Source organism: Gigantopelta aegis, chromosome 15 (assembly GCF_016097555.1).
Source record: "Gigantopelta aegis isolate Gae_Host chromosome 15, Gae_host_genome, whole genome shotgun sequence".
In the NCBI taxonomy this organism is placed as follows: Eukaryota; Metazoa; Mollusca; class Gastropoda; order Neomphalida; family Peltospiridae; genus Gigantopelta; species Gigantopelta aegis.
The window spans coordinates 44,713,042-44,739,715 of record NC_054713.1 but is presented as its reverse complement, the minus strand read 5'-3'; the positions used below and the strand labels follow the sequence as shown (position 1 = coordinate 44,739,715).

General features: G+C 35.3%; 1 protein-coding gene across 1 annotated transcript; it reads right to left on the bottom strand.

The window, feature by feature from the left end:
* Positions 1–846: 846 nt before the first annotated feature.
* LOC121390186 (SPRY domain-containing SOCS box protein 1-like) lies at positions 847–26,045 on the bottom strand. Its single transcript, XM_041521937.1, has 3 exons — positions 25,996–26,045; positions 8,757–9,589; positions 847–7,641 (listed from the first exon to the last, which is right to left on the bottom strand). Exons 2-3 carry the CDS (start codon positions 9,460–9,462, stop codon positions 7,511–7,513), a joined length of 837 nt encoding a protein of 278 aa, XP_041377871.1. The 5' UTR covers positions 9,463–9,589; positions 25,996–26,045; the 3' UTR covers positions 847–7,510.
* Positions 26,046–26,674: the final 629 nt, after the last annotated feature.

Below are 26,674 nucleotides of genomic sequence, written 5' to 3'. Positions count from 1 at the left end.
CACTGATTGGTTTGATACGTAATGCTTCCGGTATTCACGGTTCGTTATGTAAACACTTATTTACACTGGAATTAACTATTTGGGACCACAAAATTGGTTCGTTTTAACAGTTAATTCGCTATACATAGTTCGTTCTATACATTAAAATGTATTACTAATATATAGGGGAGAAAATCGGGACTTTACAATCAGTTCGTTCTAACCGGTAGTTTGTTATAAGCGTGTTCGTTCTAAACGTACTTTACTGTAGTCAGAAATTGACTGGGAACATATAGGCAGCACATTCAACACTACTGTCATTCAATCCCACATTACAACTTGGTATGAAATACAGACATTACTACGTGAATTAAATTTGGTTTACAATTTGATGTGTTCCCTTATTTCTTTCCATCAGTATAGTTTTTTTCATTATTATTATACTTTTTTTTTTATTTAATTTTTATTTAATTTTTATTTATTATTATTATTAATTTATTTTTAACATTTTGTTTAATGACTATTAGTAAAAAAAACATTTGGGGGGGAGGGGTGGGGCAAAAAAAAAAAAAATTCATATTTTATTAATTAGTTATTAACATGTTAAAAAACTTTATAAAATACAAGCCTTAAAATGAACAAATCCACAAAATTTGTTTAAATTTTCATTTGCCATGGGATTATTACCATTAGTTATTTTTTGTACTAAACTGATATCACAAACTTAATTCAAATATTTGTCCCATACCAACTGAATCACAAAAATAAAATTAAAAAACTTTGGAGGGTCATTGACTTCTATGAATTTTAATTTTTAATTTTTTAATTTAATTGTTTGGGGTTTTTTTTGGGGTTTTTTTTTTGGGGTGGGGGTGGGGGGGGGTGTTATCAAATATAAGAACAAGAACAGTTTGTAGATGGCACTGTGTGTAACAGTTAGTTCTACACTTTTCTAAAACTGTATGAACTTAACTTTGCTATATATCATCGCCAAACTGTTTGAATGTTGCTGTGATGAACTTTAAAATTTACTGTTTAATATTGCTTTCGATAAAATTACAATGTGCAACAAATTATTATAAGAAGCATACCAAGAGAAATTGCTCTTTTCGCTTTCTTTCTTTTTATAAACAGAAGAAAGATATTCAACAACTAAAGCACTTATGACAGTTTCAGAGATAATAAAAAGTAGGCCGTAAAAACATGAAAAACTAAAATACATAGTCCGTATGAACAAACCTGCTTGGTCGCTTCAACACAAAAAAAATAAAAAAAATTGTAGTAACTATAAAATTACATTATCCCACGGTAAACTGATTTGAAAGAAACCCCAGAATTTTATTTTATTTTCATAAAACAGTATTATCTGTAACTTGTGTGGTAATTGGTGTTGAAAGTCTAACAATTTGTCATCTTTTTTGTTTGTAAGTATTTCTAATACCATACACCCTCCACGATTGTTTCACAGGTACAAGAAGTCACAGAATGGTAGATTTCAAAATATCACACGATTAAAATGAAATACAACATCACTGACAATTGGTCAGCTACAACAATGCAATTGATTGGCTGAAATCAGACTCTCAACCAATCAAATGATAAAACTGTGACATTTTTTCACATGACATTGTGACATAGATTAAAAATATATATTTGTTTTGTCCATTTGGGTTTACATGTTACCATGTACCTGAATCTTCCATATAGTATTTCTATTAAAGGGACTATCCCGAGTTTCTAAGAATAATTTAAAGATTTTTTTTCAAATGAAATATTTTGTACATTATTAAAATTACAATTAAAATACTTTTTCTAGCTTAAAATGTGAATTTCTCTATAACCCAATGCATTTCTGGACACCGTAATGTTTTGTAGTATTTCAATATAGATTTTGTCTGACAAAATGTTATATGTACAAATTTATTATTTCTTTCAATGGTCAAAAGAAATTTGAAATAATTTGCCCAAAGGTCATTCCAAATGTATTATCTGCATAATGCTTTACATTTGAAATGTGTTCAGGTAAGATAGTGTTTTAAAAAAACAGGAAAATGCAGGATGTGTCATATTGTTGGCAGAACATACAGAAGTCTTGTTACGGCTAACAAAAACTCAGGATAGTCTCCCTATAAACATCTCTTAAATTTTTTTATTTCACAGGTTGGGTGGCAACAGTTAAATTTATTACAATGTACATATACCTGTAAATCATTGGTTTAAATACATGCATGACAATACAACCATGAGGAACTAAAAAAAATCCCCAAACAATTCCCTTGAATTCATGATTCATAATATTAAAAAACCATTCACGTCTTCTCTTGTTTTCCAAACATAATCCACATATATATCAAAATACTGAGTCAGATTATCAAGACATAAATAAAACAGAACCTTAACAATAATCATAATAAATTTGTCCTTTTTAAATCAAGTTAAAAAACCGAAATCATGATTCATAGACGTCAATAAATTATTTTCAAGTACATGTACATTTTTAATATATACAATTCTAACATAAATAAACATGAATTTACATTTTAAAGAATTTTAAAAAAGAAAAGAAAGAAAAGACAAAAACACAAGTATAAATAACCAAACAAGATCTAATTAGTTTGTTATTGCACATTTCCATAGATCAGCTTAAAAATAAAGCCAATTATATCATCTTGTCATCGCCTGTACCCGCGGTACCAGAAAAGACAATTCAACAAGGTGTAAGCCATCAATCACCAATTTAATACAAATTCAACTTAATTTTACAAAAATTATTTCATAATGAATTTGCCAAAAGAATACCAATCACATCTTCAGTTTCATAATCTTTATAATAAAAAAAAAAAAAAAAAAAAAAAAAAAAAAAAAAAAAAAAAAAAATCCCTCAAATTTGAAATGGATTTGTATAGTTCTAAGAAATGTTTTCACCAAATTGGTTCCGGTGCAGCTTCCACTGTCTAACAGTTTTCAATATCCAGGCCAGAGATAAGAATACATTAGTAGCAACAATTGGGCAGATAATCCATAAAAAAATATCACTTTTAACTACATGTTCACAAAGTTAATAATCAGGCAAATAATCAATTTTAGAAAATGTCACTTTTAACTATATATTCATGTTAATAATCAGACCATGCATGAACTGTCACAATTATTATTTGAGCAAATAATTGATTTTAGTTCAATATGCTGACATGCATTTCATATTTTAGAAATATAGATATGTAAATCTTATAATTAATGCTAATGGACGCACTAATTAGTCTAGGTATTATATTTCCTACAATTATCCAGAAAGGAAAACGCGATATAAACCATTTTGTTTTTGTTAAAGCCATTATTGTATGTCATTAAGGGCTAATCGTAGGCCCGCTGATTTGCCTCAAAGTGCGATTGATCCGTATGAAATTTTATTCGGTAAATCCAGTTTTTTTAAATTATCAAAACGCGATATATGCCAATTAAAAAAAAAAAACTTTTACTAAAAATGAAAAAAATGGATATATCGCGTTTTGTGCCTAAACTCTTCAAATGTGGGTTTAATTAATGACCCTTCAGCAGTCTAAGCGTACCTTAACATTTCATTTCAATTTTATTTTCGTGTTTATATTCAATTAAGGCTCAAGCACGCTGTCCTGGACATACACCTCAGCTATCTGGGCTGTCTGTCCAGGACAGTTGGGTCAGCTGTTAGTGAGAGAGAAGAGGTTGTAGTGGTCTTATACCTACCCATTGAGTTGTTAAAACTTGCTCTGGGTGGGAGCCAGTACCGGGCAGTCCCTACCAGCTGTATGTCCGATAGCCTAACCATGACACCACTGAGGCAGGTGTACCAAAACAAATAATATCAATTGCAATCATGGGGCGATAACCTAGATTTTAATTAAAAGGTAAAAAGAAGAGGTTTTCATAACTTACTGAAGCTAATAAACATTGACATGATATTGATTTCAATGTCATATTCTTTATTAAGAAATATACAGACATTGTCATTTATGGGGAGCTATCACTCTCCCCCCCCCCCCCCCCCCCCCCCCCATTATCACTTCCCCAAGACTAGTTCAGTCCTCCTGCATGATCTAATTTTGGGGAGCAATTAATCACTCCCCTCAATATTTTTCAAGATGAGGCCTGAATATCCAAAGGCATATTTTGAAACCAATGTGATCAAATTTAACTAAAGAGCGACAACTATAATTGGATCTAACTCATGGGAGATAACTATAATGGGATTTAACTAAAGGGATATAACTATTGGCATAGACAGTGAGAGATGCTGAAAATAGTTGATAAAATTTAACTTAAAGGAGATAACTATTAGATTTAACTCAAGGGAAATAACTATGACGACATTTAACTCAAGGGAGATAACTATTGGCCTGGACAGTGAGAGATGCTGAAAATAGTTGGTACGTGTTTTATTTGTGACTAGTTTGCAAACAAACATGACTAAACAAATCCAGCATAATACACACCCACACACACACACACACACAGACAGACATGGAACTATCATCATCATCAATGTCTCGGTTAAAATGCACAATGCACAAATTGTCTTGGGCAGGGCAGAAGGTTCCATAATAAGGCCGATTGTCTGACTTATGAATCCTGATATGTGATGTATTACTGAATACAATGATTCCTCAGTAACCAATTGGCCGTATCACTGCACACTTTGTAAGGGTTATCTTTATAACAGACGAAGACTGTTCAAATCACCTAAACAAAGCTCAGAACTGACATGAGGCAGACATTAAATGCCCTAAAATGTTCAAATGATCTGAAAATGCTCAAAACTGACAAGAGGCAAATATCACTAAAAATGCACAACATACTTTTTGATAATTTTACAAACAGCTTTTGCCAAGATTAAATAAGCTACAAGTACTGTTGCTTTCATAATGTAATATGTTTCAACACATTTGTAGCTGAATTTGCTAAATACTTTCCGATAGTCAATGCTTTTTTTTTTTAAATCTAATATATGTGACCAAATTTGTAGCGGTAAATACCTAAAACCTAATAAATTTGCCAAAAAGACATTTAAAAAATTAGCATCACAACTGAGCAATTCTGGAAATGTGTAGTTTTTTTTTTTTTTTAAGAAATAAATGAAGATGGCTACACCTTTCAAAACGAATTTGACAAACTACTGTTTATCCAATTGGAACCGAGATTCTAAGTTTTATAGGATATTTGAATACCCTTGTCAATCATGATAATACATTTGTAAAATGTCGAAACAAGCAAAGCCTTGAAAGCAGCTTATTGTATTGTTCGTTGCCATGGTAATAGATAAATTAGTTGGCCATGAATATATGTTGATTAACTTCACAACCATGTACATCACATTTAAAGTAGTAAGAAATTAACTGACCACACACAAAGATGTCACAGTAAGAAAACTAAACGAGAGGGGGGAAAATAAGACGAAATTCTAGTAAATACGGAATTACAAAATTGTCTTCTTATTCCACACATATATATAGAATTTGATAAATTCCCTAACACATTTTAAAAATCTTTCTTTCAAGAGAATGAAATAAACAATCTTAGAAATGCTGTATCAAGCGCTGTGCCGCCTTGAATGTGAAAATTAAATAAAGAAATGTAGTAATGTCAAGTGCAGTGTATTCATAATACATGTAGTAGGCAATAGGTTGCGATTGTTGATGGTTTTACAGCCATCACCTTCTTTTCATGCTCACAAGTATACCCCTCAAGACATACATTGTACCATCGACCTATTTTCTCAAACAGCCTACTTTCAGAGATGATGAACACCTTACATATGCAGAGTATCTACCCTCTATTAATTAAGAGCCGAGAGGCTGCGATTTCAATGTCTAGTGCTGCCCCCATTATTACTTACTTTCCACGCTTACTACGATACACCTTACAGTGCTTACTGAATATATCTGCCTACTTTTTATGCTTCCCGATAATAAACCTCACTGCACGCAGTGGATAGACCAGCCTTTTTATTTCAAACAGGATCATACGTTCAAAGATAATGTACTCTCTGCATGAGGAAATATACACCTGAATGTGCTTACAAGTACATAGACCAGAATTTGTTCTCAGCCAGTATACTATATATATATATATACATCACACTGCACTCAGTAGATTTATTAACCCCTACTTTTCTCAAAGAGCCTCTTACTTTAAAAGATAATTTACACCCTGCAAGAGCAATTATACATCTTACTGTGTTCAGTAGAGATCTATATACCAACTTAGTTTTTTTTCTCAGTGTCTCCTACTTTAAAAGATAATTTACACCTTGCAAGAACAATCTTACTGTGTTCAGATATCGATACACTGACTTTGTTTTTTCTCAAAGTGTCACCTACTTTAAAAGGCAATTTACACCTTGCAAGAACAATCTTACTGTGTTCAGATATCGATACACTTTGTTTTTTCTCAAAGTGTCACCTACTTTAAAAGGCAATTTACACCTTGCAAGAACAATCTTACTGTGTTTAGATATCGATACATTTACTTTGTTTTTTCTCAAAGAGCGTCCAACTTTAAAAAGTAATTTACACCTTGCAAGAACAATCTTACTGGGTTCAGATATCTATACACTGACTTTGTTTTTTCTCAAAGAGTGTTCAACTTTAAAAAGTAATTTACACCCTGCAAGAACAATCTTACCGTGTTCAGATATCGATACACTGACTTTGTTTTTTCTCAAAGAGCGTCCAACTTTAAAAAGTAATTTACACCTTGCAAGAACAATCTTACTGTGTTCAGATATCTATACACGGACTTTGTTTTTCCTCAAAGAGCGTCCAACTTTAAAAAGTAATTTACACCCTGCAAGAAGAATCTTACTGTGTTCAGATATCTATACACTGACTTTGTTTTTTCTCAAAAAGCGTCCAACTTTAAAAAATAATTTACACCCTGCAAGAGCAATTATACATCTTACTGTGTTCAATAGAGATCTATACACCGGCCATGTTTTTTCTCAAAGTGTCTCCTACTTTAGAAAATAATATACACTTTACAAATGCAATTATACACCTCACTGCAATTGATACAGATATATACCAGCCTTTTTTTCCTCAGAGAGCCTCATACTTTAAAAGATAATGTACACCTTGCAATAGCAATTACACATCTCACTGCTTTCGATATACAGACCTTTTATTCTCAAACAGCATTCTACTTACAAAGACAACTAACACCCTCAACCCCTGAAACTGTGCACGGCAGTCAGCAGTGCCTTGGAAACTGTGCACAGCAGACAGCAATGCCTCGGAAACTGTCCACGGCAACCAGCAATGTCTTGGAACACTTTCCGCATCAGAGTTTACTTCTCTGCAGTACTTACTTTCCTGTGGATCACATTCCATTTGTTGTTTTTCTACAAAGGCATGTTGTTTTATTTTTTTTTGCCGTGGACATTTTCTTACTTGTTGAGGTTGCACCCTGCCGGTGATGTTAGCGTGTGAAAGGGAACCACTGCCCCGCCTGTGTGTGAAAGTTCTGTTGGTTTTACAGATAAAAACGACCGTGTTGGCTAGGACTGGTACAATAGATAACATTTGAGAGAGTTAGGAAGGGGAAGGCGATGAATCTCGTGCAGTTTGTTCTTTCCCAGCTGTTGCCTCACCGATCTGCGACAGATGTCCATTAGAGGTAGGGGTTCGGCTGCAAATAAAAATATATTTAAAAATTACAGTTTTATAAAACCACAAGAATTCTGCTAGAATTTAAAGCAAAAAAGTTAAAGTTTGTTTTGTTTAATGACACCTCTTAGTCTCTAGAGCACATTGATTGATTATTCTCCCATTCCTAGCTATTGCATTCCATGATGTCGGTCCACGCAGAATAAATCTGTCTTTTATAGGCTATGATGTCATTTGCGCTAAACATGGGGAGTATTACATCATTGGTAATACATAACGTCATATTAATGGGCCATTCCATGGTAATCATTTAAGCCAGAACGTGACATTCTGACTCTTATGATCTCCTTCACTAAAAATCCTTTTTAAATGGAAATGCAGTTTTATCAATTATAGACTCATTACATATAGTAGTATAAGCATGTTAGGCCTAATTTAGTTTTTGTAAAAAAAAAAAAAAAAGACTTAAAAAGTGAAAAATAAAATGTGCCAGGACGTGACGAAAATGGACATCACTTTTTTAACACTGCAGTAAATTTCAAAACTCCTGACAGAATGTTTGCTTTTTGAGATACATTGTTTAATACAATATCCAGTCTACCTGTATTTCTAAAGAAAGAAATGTTTTATTTAACGACGCACTCAAGACATTTTATTTACAGTTATATGGCGTCAGACATATGGTTACGGACCACACAGATATTGAGAGAGGAAACCTGCTGTCGCCACTTCATGATCTACTCTTCATATAGCAGCAAGGGATCTTTTATATGCACCATCCCACAGACAGGGTAGCACATACCACATCCTATAATATACCAGTTGTGGTGCACTGGCTAGAACGAGAAATAGTACAATGGGTCCACCGACAGAGATTGATCTTAGACCGACCACACATGAAGCAAACTCTCTACCACTGGCTAAGTCCCGTCCTAAATGGGATGGCATCTAAAACCTTTTGACATAGAAGTCGTGATGCACTGGCTGGAACGAGAAATAGTCCAATGAGCCCACCGATGCTAGAATTAAATATCTCACCTAAATGTTTTACGTGCACTGTGATGACAATAACAATATATATATATGTGAAACAGGTACAGGTATATATGTACAACGAATTGTAGTATTTGTACTTACGATCAAGGCCACCTATGTAGCGCATGGTGATTTCACAATGACCCCAAACTGCACTGACAATTGGGTAAAGTTTTTTCCCTTTGAGTCCTCGGAACGCCACCCCCAGATACTGTCCACCCACCACGAAACTCAGCGTCCCCTCGTCCATATCCATGACAACGAGGAAACTGTCGGGAACCACAAAATTCTCGTCTGAATTCAGCAGCGTCGGATACGTCAGTCCCGGATTGTTCTTCATGTCGTGGTACAACTTGTTCCGTCCTAGATCCCACCCCCACGACTCCTTGTTACTGCCCACCAACGACTGGTAGCCGACGCAGTGTAGCGGGGCGTCGGCTGTTGCCACGCCGACCACTGCGTGTGTTCCGCGCTGCTGGGTGCTCCACATCACCTCCCACACATGGAGCCCGCGGGTGTAGCCCACCCGGCCCCTGATGCAGTCGGTGCTCTGCGCGACGGGGTGGCGGTGGAACGTCATCATGTCGTCCTCCTTGACGAAGACGTTGAGCGAGCGGTCATCGGCGTTCCACGCGTGAGACAGCTGCAGCTCCCGCGACACCGGCGGCATGTCGAGGAGCGCGTCGAGGCGACTCGGCTTCTGGAAGTCCGGGTTGTATGCTGGCTCGCGGTTTATCGCCTTGTACGTGGGCTCGCGAGAGTTGGAAATAGTTTTGATGCCACCCGAAACCTTCTGACCCATGTTCATTGCTTTTACCTAGCACCGTACACACATCGGAGAACAGTTGCCACGGCGTGAATATCCTGCAGCAGCCGCTGCGCGCGTTGCAGCTCCTGGTTGTAGCAGTACACGTGTTGGAAGCAATCTACTCTTCCTGAAAGTAAACACAAAGAGTCAGAGTAAATAAAAGAGGCCTGGGCCAAATTTACGACACCAGTTTTTCTTAAATGCAGATGACTGAGCATTGTAAATATATATATATATGTAGAAGTATTGTGTGTAAGACATTGCAAATTTGCTTCAGTATTTTTTTCTTCACATTAACTAACCAGTGCTCAGTCAGTTTACATAGATTTCACCTAAAGTTACACATTTCTCTGTAACATGTAATATATATATATTTTTTTATTTAATATATATATATATTTTTTTTCATTTACTGAAAATCATTAATGAAAATGTTTGTTTTACAGTCAATTCAAAGGTGCGTAATTGAAACGAGAATAAAATCTGCTGAATATATATATACCTAGGTCAGACTATTGGTAATGTCCAGTTTTTACATGGGTACCAGCTAGACACCCCGTCAAATGTAGGTCATGGTGACCTAGTTATGGTACTCGATACACCACCACCCCAAGTTGTACTTGCATGCAAGGTTTGGTGATCCTATATGAACAGATAAGGAAGACATGGCCCGGATGAGGATTTCCTTCAATGTGCAGTAATGTGTGAAAGTAGGTCACTGTGAGTCTGACCTAGTTATGGTATGCATTACACCACCACCCCAAGTTGTACTTGCATGCAAGGTTTGGTGATCCTATATGAACAGATAAGGAAGACATGGCCCGGATAAGGATTTCCTTCAATGTGCAGTAATGTGTGAAAGTAGGTCACTGTGAGTCTGACCTAGTTATGGTATGCATTACACCACCACCCCAAGTTGTACTTGCATGCAAGGTTTGGTGATCCTATATGAACAGATAAGGAAGACATGGCCCGGATAAGGATTTCCTTCAATGTGCAGTAATGTGTGAAAGTAGGTCACTGTGAGTCTGACCTAGTTATGGTATGCATTACACCACCACCCCAAGTTGTACTTGCATGCAAGGTTTGGTGATCCTATATGAACAGATAAGGAAGACATGGCCCGGATAAGGATTTCCTTCAATGTGCAGCAATGTGTGAAAGTAGGTCACTGTGAGTCTGACCTAGTTATGGTATGCATTACACCACCACCCCAAGTTGTACTTGCATGCAAGGTTTGGTGATCCTATATGAACAGATAAGGAAGACATGGCCCGGATAAGGATTTCCTTCAATGTGCAGTAATGTGTGAAAGTAGGTCACTGTGAGTCTGACCTAGTTATGGTATGCATTACACCACCACCCCAAGTTGTACTTGCATGCAAGGTTTGGTGATCCTATATGAACAGATAAGGAAGACATGGCCCGGATAAGGATTTCCTTCAATGTGCAGTAATGTGTGAAAGTAGGTCACTGTGAGTCTGACCTAGTTATGGTATGCATTACACCACCACCCCAAGTTGTACTTGCATGCAAGGTTTGGTGATCCTATATGAACAGATAAGGAAGACATGGCCCGGATAAGGATTTCCTTCAATGTGCAGTAATGTGTGAAAGTAGGTCACTGTGAGTCTGACCTAGTTATGGTACTCGATACACCACCATCCCACATTGTATATGTATGAAAGGTTTGGTGATCCTATATGAACTGCTAAGAGAAACATGCTCCGGAAACAAAAGTTTAAGGATAGACGTATAATGTCACATACTATAATACGACACGTAAAAAGACGGGTGTACGAAAATGAGAATTTTGCTTTTTCATTTTATTTATTTTCATTTTTATTGTATTTTTTTCTTTTAAGATTTGTGCATACATTTCTAACTTTTGGTTTTTGTTAAAGAAAATTTTTGGTCATAGCCAGCTGTCAAACTGCCCCCCTCCCCCCCCCCCCCCCCCCACCCCCTCCAGAGTAACACAAACAACAACCTCCCAAAACCCCTTAAAATACATGTTCATGTATAAACACACATTAGGATAAAAAAGAAAAGAAAAAAAAAAAAAAATATGTATTGCTAGTTACTAGCTGGTACATGTACATGTAATATGAAACGATAGCAATCCATAGCCACTTAAGAATAGGCCGTATGTATGCACGGTAAACATGCATGTATATACATCAGGTACGTATTTGAGTGTTATTCACAAAAATAGATAAGTGTTTGTTGTACAAGGTTATCATCACATTTACATGCATTTTATGCTACTTTTTCACATAACATACACGGTACATACAATGAACAAGGTACGCATACAGAGACCCTCGGACTTCATGAAAACGATCGCTTCCGGTACCGTGTTGGTAAAATCACGAAAAACCAAGATTTCGTTTCCCATGATTATTATATGCAGTATGACTATTTAACAAATATATATATATATATATATACACAGGCCTCACGCGAGGTCAAAATCTAGAAAGAAGTCACTTCTCTCTCAAAGTTTAGAGAGTGCGAAGTTTTTAACAAAAGGGAGACTTGAATGTTTAATCAAAAAAATAATAAAATACGAAAAAAGATGTTAACTGGCAACTTTTACAATCTGCAATCTACCTATGAATAGGTGTTCCTCAAATTCTTCACCATTCATCCATGATGTGTACATTGCAAGTGTTGACTATTTTGAAAAAGGCGACACAGATTTTGCCTTACGGTGACTGGCACGGTGAAGTCAGGCTGGTCAGAGCGAAGTTTAGCCTCACTTCGCCCGGTCGTGTGAGCCCTGTATATATACATATACATATACACACACACACACACACATACATGTGCTAATATTTTTAGTATGTAACAGTCAACCTCGACATATCAATATCTATCAATACATACATACATATGTATACGTGGAACGTAGTTGGTCTGATTGGTAGCATTCCAGCCCAACAATTGCGGGCAATTGGGTGCCACAGGTTCGGGTCTCTGTAACGGCATGAGGAAATTTGTGACGGCAATAAAGGATTTTAATATCCCCTGTGCCAGTGCGTCATTGAATATATGTATGTTTAAGTCAAAACTCAACAAACATACAATAGAGATATTCAAAATATAAAAATACATACATACATACATACATCAATACATATGTATACATACATACATACATTTATTATTTTTTAAAAACACAAGACACGGAACCGAAAATGTGTTTCCCATGAAATTTGAAATCCTATTACCTGTACACATACATAAAAAATTGTTGGTAAGGTTACAAAGCACTAACACGGGGCTTCTAGAAAAAAATTTTTAATCCACTAGCCATGGATCAGTGATTAATTTTTTTTTACTAGCCACGATTAAAAATCCATTAGCCCTACTTTACTTCAAAGTATTAAATACAATTTTACTAATAGTAATAATCAGATATGTCACCTAAAGAGGGAGATGGAGATTAAACACACTAACATTGGGAGGTGGGAGTGGGGCCAGGATATTCATATTTACAAAATAAACTTAAAGGCAACATCTGACAAAAAAAAATTCACTAGTCGTTAGGCATGGTAATAGTAGTTATTGACTAGCTCAACATTGAAAATACCACGAGCCACGGGAGTGGGGCTACCCATAATCTAGAAGCACTGACTAACAATATTTTGTTTTCACTAGTCGTCAGGCATGGTAATAGTAGTTATTGACTAGCTCAACATTGAAAATACCTCGAGCCACGGGACTGGGGCTACCCATAATCTAGAAGCACTGACTAACAATATTTTGGAGATTGGCCCAGGAAGAAGGTATGATACAAGGGGGTGGGGGTGGTAGATGTGGGTGGATGACACAACAGAGTGGTTGCACATATCAGTCGTGGAGGTTTAATCAGTTTGGTGGTGTTTTGATGGATTGCCATATGTTGAGTTGACAGTTGTCAGTTTTATTACTATGTCACAAAACAAATTCTATAAACATACACACAAGATTTCGTCAATTATATATATATATATATATATATGTATCCTCCAATCTTATCACCATCTCAGCATTAAACATTTAAATAACTTTGTGACATGTGTCTACAGCAATAAAACTGAAAACTCATTACAAGAATCATTTCTTTTATTAAAGTTATGTAACCAGTACTTTTTTTCTTTTTTTTGAAGGGTGGTGTTTGATGTCAAAAAAAAGGGAAAAAATAAAATAAAATAAATGTTTTATTAAAACCAGATGCAAATCACCACACTGACAGTAAACAAATCAATTTGCTGGTTTTGGGTTTCAAATGGTGTCCTACTGACCAGATTAAAATAAACACCACTGAGTGTTTACTGATAGATGTGTAAGAGTTGTTTAAAAAACAGTGTGATCTGAAACCAGTGTAGTATTTCACAACACCTCTCACACAGATGTGAAAACCGTAACAGCAGGCACAATTGCAAAAACACAAACATATACTGTAGCAAAATGCACACAAAAAAGAACACATGATCTGTATTGTAATTACATGCGTCTTAAATTGCTCTACACAGATCAAAAGATAAAGTTTGTTTTGTTTAATGACACCACTAGAGCACATTGATTTATTAATCATCAGCTATTGGAAAGTTCATTTTGTTTAAAGACACCACTAGAGCACATGAAATATTAATCATCAACTATTGGATGTCAAACATTTTATAATTTTAAACATATATAGTCTTAGAGGGGAAACATGCTACATTTTCCCATTATGGTAGTAAGGGATTTTTATATGCACTTTCCCACAGACCGGATAGCACAGTTGTGGTGTATTGGCTGGAACAAGAAATAGCCAAATGGGCCACTAACAGAGATCGAACCTAGACCGACCACACATCAAGCAAACACTTTACCACTGGGCTACATTCCACCACACAAAATGCACAATAACAATTTACATACAATGAAACACTGAAGGGTGTATACTACCAAATCAAATCCCATAGACGACAATAGTAACATATGCGGCTAAAACTCCTACCTGCAACGTATCAACCGACATAAACGCCACGGATATAAATACTACCACCCCTTACACTTAAAGTGAATCAGAAAAAAATGGGGGTCAAGCTGCTCATTTCTGAGATAACGGGTAGCGTCTATGACTACCCTAGTTTCGCACAAAATTTGAGTACTTTTTTTTACAGGTACCCCATACATGTTTCAAGCACAAGGCCACTTGACACATTGGTACTAGATGAAATAAAATTGCACATTTATTTTACCCAGATGAAACTATTATTTTTTACAAACAACACACTCACATTTATAACCAATCACAGGACTTGTGATGTTCACTTCTCTATCAAAAGTTCGGTGCACCTCGAACTTTGACCCAGCTGGAAGTTATTTGGTATAGTACTACCTATACTGATAACATACATTTTTCAAAAAGTGTCCAGCTATGTGTCTTTATGACAACCAGGATCTGGTGTATTCTGACATAAACTGACCACCTCACTGAAACTGTTGTTTCTACAGTGCAACCTAATATAATGTACACCTCAAAAAGCATATATATTGCATATAGTTTTGTACAAATGCAATATGTCATATTAAACAACAAAATGTTTTTTGTTTTTAAAATAAAACTCCTGAAGATATTTACTTTCAGTTGGGTGTGTGTACTCAGGTATATATGTAGAGACAACAAAGATAGTCAGAGTACCTCTACCCCTTTAAAGAATGCCATTAAAACACATGCACTTGATTGACCCCTAGGTTATGAAGACCCTAACAGGCACATCAAAGAAATATCAGTATTAAAAAAATACACTGTCTGAGGAAGGAAACACAAACATGACTGTACCTGTATGAAGTAATGACTTAATGTCCTGAACATTAGTGTTGGGAGGAAATCCTGTATGCTGGGTGTGGGTGTCTTCAAGTTACCAGGTGTGGGAATTTCAAATCCATCGGCCATGCTGATTTTCATAATGAACCATCAAAACCATTGGCAGCCACCAATATTCCTGACTATATTTTATTTATAGCCTACTGTAGTTGGAGGTTTTAATAGTTGTGATATCTGGAATAATCATGCAGCTTTAACACATTTATTTTTGATTAATTACTGAAAAAAAACTATTTTTAAATGACAAAATTACCCGAACATCTATTTTCTTGCATTATTTTCTAATCCGGATGAATACAATATGTACATTAGATGTATTCCTACAATCTGTAATCCAGCATTTTATTTAGCTAGTAACATTAGGTAATACAGCTTTAACAATAAAATAAATTATCAACTTAATCCAAGGCAGATAATCAAATCTGAAAAAATTGGTTCTGAATCTAGTATAAACTCAAAATGCTTTTCATGAGAGCTAACTAAGTGATTATTAAGAAAAAAAAAATGATCTGGAGATCTAAGTATATGTTTAACAACCTTATTGTTATGTACAAATAAGAACAGAAGGCACAATAGTGACAACAAATTTAATTATGTTTTTGGTAAAGTTTTTCTTCAAATTTACTTTAAATTTTGCATAAAACTACAAATTTGTCTAAAATATAACTTAGCACCCTATAAATATGTCAAAATGACAATAAAAATCAACTTCTTTACAAATTTGAGTTTTCAGAATTTCATACATAAAAAATTAACAATGTTAATGGAAACTAAAGACATTAACCCACTATTGGCACATGCTATTTTTAATATAAAAATAAATTGCTATTAAAATCTTAGTTCAGGTTGCCTATATATAATACCATATTTAAGAGCAGTTGTATATGGCAAGTCAAATACCATGTAAAAAGAAATTATTGAAATCTTTACAGTATGAATTATAGACCAAAACCAACTTTTCTTCAGTGCTAACTTTGATTCAAACTCCATTCAGAGCCATGTACAGAGATTATTGTCAAGGTCAAGGTCATTGTGAACTTGCATGATCGAGTGATGGCTAATTAATCAACCAGTATAATTTAATTAAATAAAATGACAAAATCATAATATTTTTTATTATGCACTGAATATGTGCTATAGGGTGTATACTACCAAATCAAATCCCATAGACGACAATAGTAACATATGCGGCTAAAACTCCTACCTGCAACGTATCAACCGACATAAACGCCACGGATATAAATACTACCACCCCTTACACTTAAAGTGAATCAGAGAAAAAATGGGGGTCAAGCTGCTCGTTTCTGAGATAACGGGTAGCGTCTATGACTACCCTAGTTTCGCACAAAATTTGAGTACTTTTTTTTACAGGTACCCCATACATGTTTCAAGCACAAGGCCACTTGACACATTGGTACTAGATGAAATAAAATTGCACATTTATTTTACCCAGATGAAACTATTATTTTTTACAACCAACACACTCACATTTATAACCAATCACAGGACTTGTGATGTTCACTTCTCTTACAAAAGTTCGGTGCACCTCGAACTTTGACCCAGCCGGAAGTTATTTGGTATAGTACTACCTGAAGCAGACTCTTTTATGCTAGTCTATTTCTTTATCCAAACAGTGCACCATGACTGGTGTATCAAAGGCTGTGGTATGTGTTATCCTGTCTGTGGGATGGTGTACATAAAAAGAGTCCTTGCTATTAATGGAAAAATGTAGCTGGCTTCCTCTCCAAGACTATGATGTCAAAATGACCAAATGTCTGACATCCAATAGGCAATGATTAGTAAATCAATGTGCTCTAGTGGTGTTGTTAAATAAAACAAGGTTTAACCTTTTGCTGTTTACGTGTATCTGTGGTATGATCAGCAGTGTATGTCAAATGTTTAAGAAAAAGTAACGTTTGTTTTATTTAACGACGCCACTAGAGCACATTGATTTTTTATCTTATCATCGGCTTTTGGACGTCAAACATACATGTATGGTCATTCTGACACTGGTTTTTAGAGGAAACCTGCTGTCGTTACTAGGCTACTCTTTTACGACAGGCAAGGGATCTTTTATTTGCCCTTCCCACAGGCAGGATAGCACAAACCATGACCTTTGTTGAACCAGTTATGGATCACTGGTTGGTGCAAGTGGTTTACACCTACCCATTGAGCCTTGCGGAGCACTCACTCAGGGTTTGGAGTCGGTATCTGGATTAAAAATCCCATGCCTCGACTGGGATCTAAACCCAGTACCTACCAGCCTGTAGACCGATGTCCTAACCACAACGCCACCGAGGCCGGTATGTTTAAGAAAGTCACTAGCCTTAACTATGGCTAATTCCCTGTGTATTAAAGTAAAACAGCTGACAACTTTCACTAGTTCAGACCAAATATTTACTAGCAGGACCTGTGGCCTAGTGCATTTGTCTAACCTTGCAGGACGTTGAGTGCTCGCAAACCAATAATTTTAGAAATAAATTCACTAGTTAGTAAATTTATGGGATCCAAGAAACTTCTCATTTTCATTTATTTATACTGCTGTCACACTTTCAGTTACAAATTACCATGACAACCATATAATCAGACCTCACTGTTCAAGGAGCCCCTGCGTGTGCTGTAACCTCACTGTGGTGCAGGGGTGTAACATTCTCTTTGAGAATGGCCAATACAGCACAAAATTGAAGTTTTGAGTAAAATTCAGTATCCGTAAAATTCTGTGATATTTGTGTTTTTGCATGTTCTTTACACTGTTTTTGTTTAAACCTTGGAATTTTTATATTGATGTTGATCATCACTTTATTTATTTGCATTACCATAGTTTGACACCCAATAGCCGATGTATTTTTCGTGCTGGGGTGTCGTTAAACATTCATTCATTCATGTTCAAGGAGAGCTATCACTACTAGTTCAAGGAGTGATCTCCCCTTATCAAGTTAAAAAACAATTTAACCTTCTGACTACTGCAGGCGAGAAATCTCGCCCGACGTCACGTCGGTCGACATACTGTATACTGCATACAGTGCATTCTCCAATTTGTATTTCCTGCCGTTTTGCACATGGCACTCACCAGAAACAGAAATATAATAAAAGAAAAAAGATTTCTTTTCAAAATGGTGGCTTTTATTTTGGTTTTCGGCAAGTATTTTCACTTGACAACAATGGCAGCATGTCGCAGTAATTTTCAGGGATCGATAGCTGATTGTGACAGCTAATTTGATAATAAATTTGATCGTTTTACCAACAACGAAAATCACCAATTACTGCAATATGAATCTTTGTTTAGGATTTAAAAAAAATTCTGGTCAGAAAACCACTGTTATCAGGAATATTGGACATAAATACTGGACAGCTGACCACAAATGCCTCTTAAGTAAACACGACTTTTAAAAATGTTTGCCCAATTCTAATCACCATTAACTGATCTAAAAATCATTAAAAAATTACAAAAACCCATGAAAATAATACTTACCGATTCATATATGAACTTTATTTCATGTATTTATAAAACATTTAAGTGAATATATGTCAGTAAAAATTATAAACTTGTACCCACTCAACATGGGTTTTGTTAAAAATTAATCCAGTAGTCTAAAGGTTAAAGGAAAAAAAGGAGTACTACTTAGAAAAAGAAGGATAAAGGCTCAGTATTGTAATTACATGTAACTTGAAATTGAATGGCTCTATATAGATCAAAGTTAAAGTTTGTTTTGTTTAACAACAGCAGTAGAGCATTATTGATTAATTAATTATTGACTACAGGATGTCAAACATTTGGTAATTCTGTCACGTCAGAGAAAATCAGCTACATTTTCCCATTAGCAGCAAAGGATCTTTTATATGCAGTATTCGAAATAAACACTTGTACATTTGTCCTGAGAAGTGAACATCTACTCGGACAAGCAAAATGTTCCTTAGTGGACAAGTGAAAATGTTCAATGTAGTTTCCAGGCATCGAAATAAGTCGAGAATGGTCATTCAGGTTACCAGGAGGTTACCACATGTAAGAAAATTTCATGAACAGTAGTTTCGTTTCCAAACGTAAATCAGCTAATAATGCGTTCCGGACGTCCGCGTTTCCGATACAATTTCAGAAAGTCCGCATTTTAGCAGTGTGCCGAGTAGTTTGCAAGAACATTTAATTTAAACACAGAATTACAGGAAAACATTCTATATAGTTGTGGAAACCTATAGGTTACCAGGCTATATTTTGTGGTAACCTGTAAATGGGTTACCAGACACAATGCTTATTTCGATGCCTGAGTTTCGCTTTAAGCAATCAAAAGCATTGTCCTTGTACTTCAATAAAACAAACCAATTATTTGGACAAATTAAAATATTGGCGGACAAGTAAATCTGTAGGTGTATGTGTCTGTTGGACGAGTTAAAAATTCTGCTTCACTGATATGCATTTTCTCACAGACAGAAAAGCACATACCATGGTCTTAGACCAGTTGTGGTGCAATGGTTAGAAAGAGAAAAAACCCAAGGAGCTGAAATTGAATGGACCGAGGTGGTTCGATCCCGTGATGCAAGACCTCAAGCGAGCACTCAGCTGACTGAGCTAAATTCCCCTCCATAAGATCAAAGTCTACTTTGTAGATTATAATTTTCATCCAAAATAAATAAATCAATCTACATATAACCGAAATGAGATAAAAGGTGAAAAACTAAATAATAAATAATTTATCAAGAGCTTTTTAGTGGAGAAAAGAGGAAGGGTTAAAAATAAGTAAGTCATTATTTTTTTATGAAATATGATACTATTTGATCCGTACCACAGATCCCACATATGTGTGAGTGTGAGTGTGAGTGTGAGCGTGAGTGAGGGGCGGGTGCCAGAGCTAGCCCTGTCAATTGGTTAGAATATGAACATAAGAAAAATTAAAAGTACAAGCACCATGCATGCAGTGTCATGTCCAATGAGAGACGCCCTACAAATCACTAATTCTAATTTTAATAAATGTTTAATATATTTTATCTTCATGTACACATGAACACAAACACCATACTCATAATATCTGCATCAATTCCATTATCTAAACTGGACTGGGGAGACAATTACTGTTAACATTTTAACACAATCAATTATGGATGTTTATAATCGATCATCACACCGTAAGAGACAAAAAAATCATCCGCAAACTGTGTGAATCGGTGAACTTAAAATTAAATTTGAATCATAATAATAATAATAAAACGTCATACTTTATTTTGATTTATTTTTTATCCATAAACAATAACGCTCAATAAGACAACTTGCCCATATAAAATGATGTCATCAGATATGACGTTCCCAGATGACGTCATTTTTATGTCCATCGAAAAATTTACAAACTGCCGTTGCTGCGCCTGGGCCAATGGGATGACGTTACTATGTAATGAATGTAACAGAAATTTAATTATAATAAATTGAACACAGTAAAATATTATTTCATGAAATCAATTATACATTACAGTGCACATGCGCAGAAACCATTTACTGTTAATATGCTGGTTCACGGTGATACAGCCTGGCACCAAAGTAAAAACACTGTCCGACATAAGGCGACAAGTGAGCTATGAAACGAAACCAGTCGGGATCTTGACGTCTGTTGAGTGGTTTCGTTTTTGAAATCGGATTAGGTCCAGCATATTATGGCAACTTCAACTTCTCACTACTGCTAATAACTCGGCAACTTGAGCAGACTTTTCAGTGCTCTACAAAGCGAGTAAAATACTCGCCATGGCGACTAAAAACATTCCCTGGCGTCTAAAAAATAAAATCATATTCGCCAGTTGGCGACTGTCCAATAATTCAACTTTAATCTGTAAACAAAACTGGACATTGGAAAACACAGTGGACCAGTAGCAATTTATCTTCCATAAAACGTGTTTTTTATCGGTAGTTTGTTTGAAAAAATAAAATTTTGAGACACATTAATCGGACTATGAATAACGATTTTCCAGTATTCAAGAGTAAACACGGTGACGTTAGGGAGGTAATACTTCATTATGATGTTATCTCCCTTAACTCTAATTTCAAGCATTTGGAAATAATTAAAATGAGATTGTTGAGTCACTGTTTGTCTTTACTTGTCTGTTTGAAACCCAAACGTTAATTATTTTAAATGTCTACTTATAAATTTCGTTTATTAAATTATTGGGTACAGAATTTGATAATGATAGTTAATAGTCGTTCACAAACAGTAACTTGTAATTACTATTTAACAACTAGGAATAACCCCTTCATTGGTTCATTCGAATGCGTTCCTAATAACAATTACAACTTTGGTAATGTGCCGTAAAATGGCACTAAAAGCAAGTGGTTTATATATTAGCTGGTTACTAAATATAAGTGGATGGCGACTAAAATATTATACTTTACTGGCCAGGGAAGAGTAAATTTGAACTTGCTTTGTAGAGCACTGCTTTTGGTGAAAACAAATCCTCATTTTAAAGATAAATAATAATTGAAAAAAATAGATGTAAAAATAAAAAATAAAAAAAGAGGACACTTTTGTAAACGAGATCTATGCCTATTCCTACATACGAGTACCTATTATCATTTCTTTTCCTTCTTTTTATTATTACATTTACTTTTGATTGTCTTTGTCAAAATGTCATCACACTTGCCATTTTCGGGACCTCATGTAGTTTTGAAGGCTAACAGTTATAAACTAATCGAGACAATTTTACCGACTCTGCTGATTTCTGTAATGAGTTAATTTATGTAGGTTACAGAAGCCACTTTTTTTCATTACTATATGAACAGTATAAATGAGTTATCCGTATCAGACGTTGTGATCTATTACCTTACAAAAGTGGACCGTTTCTAATTAATAATAAATTAAATAAGGCAAGAGTTTTGATCGGATTGGTATGTCTTGGTATATTAAAAGCTTGCATGGATGCTACCATTCACGGCACTTTTTTTTCTGGTGTTATTAAACTGGATTAAAATGGATATCAGCTACATATGGTAAATAGTGGCAATCAATATGCAAAATGATTTGACGTGTGCTGTTTGTTAAGCGTAACGTGCGTTATTTGTCACACTCACCAGATTAAAATTGTGTGCACTGTACAAACGCGTACCGTACCTTAAAAGACAAGGTCTGCCAGAGGGTAAAACGGGTATGGCGTCATATCCAAATTTTATTTTTTAAAGTCAACTTTTTCACAAAATTAATTACTCTTATCATTACTGTATGATTTTCTTAACCCTAACTGTAAACATAACCCATTTTCTTTCTGGGGGAGGCCCCCCATACCCTGTTGACTGTGATCAGCTTCATTAAATTCCACATATATCTTTTGGGTTTTACTGAATGTTGTGAACCAAATTTAATTGGTAAAACATTATGTGCTAAGCTTATTATACATTTACAGTAAGACAAAGATATCAATGTCTTGATTATTACTGGCTGATGTCAGTGTCGACAAGTTCTTTTTAAAAATGACTTCGAAAAATCAATTTTATTTAATTAAATTTATGCACTATTTGCAGGTAAATAATGTTTTGGGAAACATTCAGGAACATCTAGGTGTTTCTGCAATGTCCGTGATTCCGAAATTATTTTGGTATTAAAGAACTGCCATATTTTCCCATGTATTATGCGCACCGGTGAATGTTTATTCCAAGAAAAAAATCATGAACCACAATATAATGCGCACCGTTTTTTTAAACCACAAAATCGACAGTGAATGCAAGATGTACCATTTTCCCCCTGTCACCAAAATTAAAAAAAAGCGAAAGCAGCGGTATATTCAAGAAACAAAACTTAAGTTAGGTACTTGAGTACATAGACCTACATTTCACATTAAACAAAGGCTAGTACTTACATGTCACAGACTCACACATGCATAAATGAAAACAAAATAATATACCCATACACGTAAATGACTAATAAATAAATGAAAACAAAAATATAGCATATTACATTTGGTTCTCGTGGCTTACGTGAAATGGCCGAATTAAATATTATGGAAATTAAAAATATTTTTGTGCACTTTTTGGCGAGGTATGGATACTTTAGTAGATTTATTTTTAAGAGGGTTTTGGCGTTTCGTTGTAATGAACTCTGTTAATAACCTGTAAAGTACCGTAAACTACCGATCGACGATTTTTTATGGGTGATCGCTGGACATTTTTAAAAGATAGTTTTTCTATTGCTATGTATAGTGCGCACCCCCATTTTTAACCTGTATTTTCTGAAGAAAAAAAGTGTGCATAATACATGGGAAAATACAGTATGATTCATTATATGGTGAGGAGAATTGTCAGGTGTGCAGAAAAGGAAAATAGTTCCCTAGCCCGCCGGAACAGAACCAACTAAAACTGACTAGTCCGCCAGAATTTCTACTAGTACGCCAGCCTATATAACAATAAATTATTGTTTAACAATTAATATATATATGTACAATACGTTATTAAAGACAACTTAGTAAGTGATCAACATCACGTGGCAAACAAACAAAATCAAACCCCAAACATAAGTCCTTGATTGACAAATCAATACATGTTTAAGCATTCTGCTGAAGAATAACCTTTACACAATTTTTTTCATATACATTTACAAAATTCAAGTGGCATTCTGTAAGTATTTAACAAAAAATATATTCAAAATACACAGACAATATACTTTGAACTTAAATACTTTTTAGGAACTATTGACCATTTACCTGCTCCAGGAATGAGGCTAAATCGGAATCACTATCAAAACGGAACAATTTTTGTTGGCCAAAACGGAACCGAAGTGTATTGACGAAAATTTTACTTTTTTTTCTCTTTTTTTTTTGAACTACAACAGCATTTCAATATATGGGGGAAAATGGTGTTACCAAATAATACATAATTAATAGAGCTGTTGTTTGATTGGAGATATCATTGTTCACAACTTTTAATGCCGTTTTAGCTACATTTCTTTTTTGGGTTCCGTGTAAGTCACATAGCAATAGATTTTAGTTCTGTTTTGTCCAATTTGGTTCAGTTTTCGCTACAACCTATGTCTACGATATCGTGCCTGCGCAGTTTGGAACTCTGAAGTTGGTAATGCGGTACATGTATTATTGTGTTTTGAACTATTTTGTCATCATTCTGAACCATTTGTTTGAATGGTACCGGCCTCGGTGGCGTCGTGGCAGGCCATCGGTCTACAGGCTGGTAGGTACTGGGTTCGGATCCCAGTAGACGCATGGGATTTTAAATCCAGATACTGACTCCAAACCCTGAGTGAGTGCTCCGCAACGCTCAGTGGGTAGGTGTAAACCACTTGCACTGACCAGTGATCAATAACTGGTTCAACAAAGGCCATGGTTTGTGCTATCCTGCCTGTGGGAAGCGCAAATAAAAGATCCCTTGCTACTAATCGGAAGAGTAGCCCATGTAGTGGCGACAGCGGGTTTCCTCTCAAAATCTGTGTGGTTCTTAACCATATGTCTGATGCCATATAACCGTAAATAAAATGTGTTGAGTGCGTCGTTAAATAAAACACTTCTTTTTTGTTTGAATGGTTTGGAATTCTGTCATGGCTGATGCAGTGTCACGGATTTAATATAAAAAATTAAAATAATAATAAATGAAATTTACAGAAAAAGACGGATCGCCTGTTGGACTGGTAGTTCAGTGTTCAAGATTAAATTTTTTGTTGTCAGTATCCCAGTTGGATACTAACATTTCAAAATCTGGTATCCCACCTGAGAATTTAGTATTATATGGCATCCCGGTGGGATACTGGGCTCTTGAAGTCTGGTATCCAAAATTAAATTCTGGTATCCCCAGGATATCGGGATACCGTTAATCTCGAACACTGTAGTTGCATTTTTCAACTCGTCTGTCAGAATTTTTACTCGCATCAGGTGGCCGGACCAGTACTTTCTGTAGCCCTGCTTGTTTATCAACATCATCAAACATGAATGTTAAGGACCCACAATTTATTTTAAATCCTTGATCCATGTCTATAAATACTATAACAATGCAGTCAAGCAAATAAAATGCAAATTCAATGCCAGAGTACCGGAATGGGTGGAACTCAGCAGTATTTTGTTCTATGATGATATGTCTATTTTTACAGAACAAAATACAGCTCACTCTTTGAAGTCTTTCAGTGTTAATTTGGCAATATTAATGCATCACCAGAAAATAAAAAATGTAAATTGAATTACTAACATTAAATAACTATCCTAAAAATATATTATTTGGAACACAAGCATCCAAAAATTTGAACCACAAAGCCATGTTTTGCTCATAATGCACAGACAGGGAAAAACAAAACAAGAGTCTTTGTTGTCAAGTCAAACCTTTGTCGTGTTTGCGTTTTCCTTGTTTTTGTTTTGTGACACAACGCTAAAACTACTCGATATTCCGGCTGCAACATTGTTGCACATTTCTAGAGCAGCGTGTACACAAAACAGCTTTCATTATTATACCCACAAAACTCGACAATAACCGATCACATAAAAATGACAGCCACTAAACCCAGTCTGTCGCCATATGTGGCCCACTGGGCCGCGTCATGCACAACATAAAAACACTGCACACGCAGACTGCCTCAAACGACCTCTTACCGTGAAAAATTACCCTTATAAACATTTGGAATGAAAGGCTAGATATTGCCCTATTCTTTGGTGGGCAGGGTTGGACATCAGATATCAACTTTGTACATAACAAGCCCACTATTGTCACTCACATTATCTTCGGTCAGTCCAGGATACCATAATAGAAAACTAATATGGCCACCTAATTCAGCGTATCACGTGACCAGCAATATATGTGACGTCACAGCGACATTGGCTTTTCCTTTTTTTTTTCTTTCTTTCTTTCTCTCGTTCTTTGCGTAAATTCTATTTCTGATCAAGACACGTTCTGTCACTTGTTTTGTTTATTTTGCAAAATAAATAAAAAGAAAATACGACGTGTGTTTGTGTGTGAAGCCCAAAACGTAGACCTATTATTTGCTTTTGAAAGTACTAAAGATTTTGTAGCTCATTCAATGAATCAATGATTCATAAATTTCGTTATTTAGGCCAGTTAGAAAATAATATCGGTTCTTACCAGGTATTGATTTTTTAAAATTACTATTACGCTGTAAGGGGTTATAGTAAATTCTATTCCACCTCCACATTTTGTACTGCTATTTTTTGCTCTTAAATTAAAGCAAGCATTTTGACTATTAAATGTCTAGGATAAGAAAGTGGTTTCAATGTTTAGACTTTTGGAGGGTGGGGGTGAGTGGGACATACCCCAGAGGTAAAAAAAAACTTACCCGATGCACAGTCGGTTTAAGATTGATCTATATCAGTTGGCCCTTTGAGCCATTTCTTGTTCTGGCAAGTGCTCCACAACTGATGTAACAAAGGCCATGGTAT